Source organism: Teleopsis dalmanni, chromosome 2 (genome assembly GCF_002237135.1).
Source record: "Teleopsis dalmanni isolate 2A chromosome 2, ASM223713v2, whole genome shotgun sequence".
NCBI lineage: Eukaryota > Metazoa > Arthropoda > Insecta > Diptera > Diopsidae > Teleopsis > Teleopsis dalmanni.
In genome coordinates, this window is record NC_051847.1 from 47,104,735 (window position 1) to 47,108,656 (window position 3,922).

At 27.9% G+C, this 3,922-nt stretch overlaps 1 protein-coding gene across 1 annotated transcript; it reads left to right on the forward strand.

The window, feature by feature from the left end:
• The first annotated feature begins 1,743 nt into the window (after positions 1-1,743).
• Positions 1,744-2,588, forward strand: LOC119682994 (guanine nucleotide-binding protein subunit gamma-1-like). Its single transcript, XM_038096583.1, has 2 exons — positions 1,744-1,804; positions 1,867-2,588. Exon 2 carries the CDS (start codon positions 2,092-2,094, stop codon positions 2,293-2,295), a length of 204 nt encoding a protein of 67 aa, XP_037952511.1. The 5' UTR covers positions 1,744-1,804; positions 1,867-2,091; the 3' UTR covers positions 2,296-2,588.
• The last annotated feature ends 1,334 nt before the right edge of the window (positions 2,589-3,922 follow it).

Genomic DNA, 3,922 nt, shown 5'->3' on the forward strand with positions numbered 1-3,922 from the left:
TTCACAACTCAACTGCTTGAATGAAATAATCAAGAAAAAGTAACAAAAATTTGTTAACAGAAAAGAAATTATATTCTATCATAACAATGCCAGGATATACTCATCTTTGATGAATTGGAACCTGATTGAGAAGATTTGATGCATTCGCCATATAACCCGGACCTTGCACCATCTGAATACCATTTGTTTTGGTCTCTATAACATTCTCTTAATGATAAAAAATTGAGTGACCCAAGAACCATTGAAAATGAAATTAAATTTCAATAAAAAAAATTTTGGTTTAAAAATGTACCCATAGCAAATACTTTTTATATCACCCAATACAATATTAAGACTGTGATCTTCCTTAAAACAGTTTTTCTCTCCTGATAGCTATCCATATCAACAAACCAGCATGATGTACATATTATTGAAAGTAGTGCTGCTATAAAGCTGTTATCTTCTGTACACAACACAATAAATTATTGAAAAAGTCTCTATATAGGCGAACTGCACGTTTTAATGGGGAATTTGAAAGTTTAATATCAATCAAATGCAGATTTCTATATTTACTTCTTCAGTTTCTGATTATCATAATGACTTATAATGTATTAATTTTATAATAAACCACATTTCGACTATATAGTTATCTGTGTGGAACATCAATCCATGTACTAGCCAAATCTTTGTAAATTTGCAGTTGGTACTATATTTCTATATATTCTATATTCACAGTTGGAAAAGTTTCGCCTGTCTTAAACATTAGATTTAAATATAAAATTTCTTATGGGCTAGCAGACGAACCAAATGAAAAATGTTCAGCATATATTTCGTTCTGCTTTTTAGAACTTCATCAGTGCTCAGTTCGCTAATTATTTATAATACAGATATTTATCCAAAATTGAAATAGCTACGTTACTAGCATAGGCAACCATCTTCGTTCTTTTTACAATAAAGACCTTTAAGATCTTATTTACGCCAAAAGCTAGAAAAGGTGTGATAGCACTCCTCCCTAATTGTTTCCCTTTGTAGTTCTCTTGTTCACACAATCCATTAACATAGTAGCCTTGACGACTCCGCTGCCAAGCATTATACTAATCCATGCAATTATGGTACCAGCGACCCGTTTAAGTCAGCAAAGTTGATACTTATGTTAATATGAGAATCTGTGTTAAGATTTGAGCTACAACTGTGAAATTGACTTTAAATATATCATTTTATATTAAAGATGATTTATTCATTTTGTGTTGATTATTTGAACTATATAAGGCATATCTATGCTCCAGAATTAGAACAAGATTAATTCTAATAAATAACTTAACGTGAGAAATAAAAATTAACAAAGCTTTGGACCCAAAATGTTCGTTTAGAAATTATAATAATGTCAAATATATCTTAATGAAATGAAATAAAAATGTACTAACTTTAAAAAAAAAATACACATATATTTAATTTTAGCTAATAAATGTAATATTCGGGATATTCAGAGAAAACTCGGGAACTCAGTATTCTATAAGTGCTACCGAAATGATAAGAGAAAGTTTATCAAATGTCTAGTTACGATGTGCAGACAAAATATTCATATATGCATTTATTTTTTATTCCAAATAAAATAGCTTCTTTGCTTATTTTAAAATTAAAACTTACTACTTATTTAAATTTATTTCAAAATATATGCTATTAGCGCCATCTCTGTGCGAATAGTTGAAATAATATTGATTTTTCCTTCACTCTTTTATTGAGATTTTCACTTTCGCCGAAAATGGAAATTGTGCTTAACTTCACCTAACAACAAGAGCAGAAATAGTATCGGTATTTCCAATAGGTAGACAAAGATATAAAATATTACTAAAAAAAATAATTAATTATTTTTTATATATATTTTAGGCTGATACCGTTTCAAAATTAACATATCAATAAATAATTATAATTGAATTTGCATTTATTTTTATTATTGCTTGAGAACAGTAATTGTAATTGTTGCGCATGGTGGAAAAGCCCAACAAGTGGAAGTTATTGTGATAAAATAAATTTATAAAATATTTCTATTATTGACGACATCACTTCATCATAGTCACCATAGGTCTTGCAGAGACAGCTGTATTGGATATAATGGCTGCTAATCTACAGCAGCAACGGATCATTAATCACCAGTTGAGGCGTGAAGTAGACGTACCACGGATGCAGGTATCCGAAGCATGTTTGCTCATAATGAAGTACATATCGGACCATGAAAGTGATGATTGCCTACTTAATGGTTTCACTAGCCAGAAAGTCAATCCATTTAGAGAGAAAGCTTCCTGTGCAATTTTGTAAGCTAGCCTAACACTAAAAGCAATTATGTAGCTCTAATCTAAAGTATTATATTTTTATGTATATATATAATATATATATAACATATGTTTATCATTTATAGCAAAACATATATTATAATAATTTTTTTTTAACTGTGTGCAATGATAAACACTAGACTTTTTATAAAGTAACTATAACGATATAAATACATACATATATATACATATACATATAAGAAATTAGCCAAAATATCTATTACTGAAATGTTAAAGTATTACTAAAATTTAGACATATTTATTGATATATTAACAAATACAGCCGTCTTATTCTACTAAGAAAACTCTATTTTCATATAAAATAAAATGTACTAATATTTATTTATGCTTTTAGAATTATATGAAACAATATTTATATATATGTATATATAACACATATACATTAATAAATTTATATATTTATATGCATGTAATTCGAAAATATTATATATACAAATAAAATGTTAACTATTGTAGTAAAAATATTTAATAAAATAAAAATTACAATATAATATAAATGGTTTTTGTATTTGTGTTGCTGATAAAGCTACGCTTTCTTTATAATGACAAAGAAGCTATATGTAAAATTTAGAGGGTCTTCGAATAGCAAAGAAAGAAAGGAGAAATGGCTGACCATACTCATAAGTGCTCATAATCAGTGGTCTTAGGAAATAATCGAATTTTAATTAGTTTATAGTCTGTATATAATTTATTTGGACTGCAAGTGCCAGGCTTAGAACTCGTGCCTGTCAAATTAGACAGACAAATCTTAAAAGTGAAATTTAGGAGACTTGTAGATTATGTTAATCTGGCTAGATGCGAGGTACGCATAGGTTGGCCTCTAACGGTAACCAGATAAAATGAAAACTTTATGCAGATTTTGTAGCAAGCATTTTTGGGAATTTAAAGATTACGAATTATAGGTCTATTTCTGACACAGCGGACTATAATCTACAGTGAATTGAATACAAAAATATCAAATACAATAACAATAAAGCAGCAAATACACACACATATGCAGGAATTATATACGAGTATGTGTACAAATTACTAGGTATAGATAGTACTCAATCCTATGAAGTATGACCTTCATTAATTCGACGGTTAATTATAAAAAATGGTTTATGTAAACAATCAAATCAGCTGTAGTAATTAATGCATATATTAAAAATATTATTTTCAGATGGCTAAAACGCTGTAGCTGTAAACTATAGTATATAACTGTACATATAATAAATTTCTTCATAATAAATAAATTTAAAATAAAATAAAATGAAATAAAACAAAAATACTTCTACTACTTACAAGTATTTTGTATTCTGTTTCTACTATTAATCCTATTATTTTTGTTTAACAAAGTTTAATACGTTTTATAAAAAAACTCATACTGATTACCCTGATACTGATAACAGAGAACAGTAGTGGCTCTAAATCAAAAATAGACGTCACCGGTACTTAACCTAGTACTAACATCCATTTCGCAGAAAAAATTGCGATGAGTCTATGTAAAGAATTATTTCTAATTATTTTCTATAATATAATTTTCTATAAATAATTGGCAACGCGGCGTCATCGAGAAGATTCTACTGTCAGGTGCTACGCTTATTGTGAAT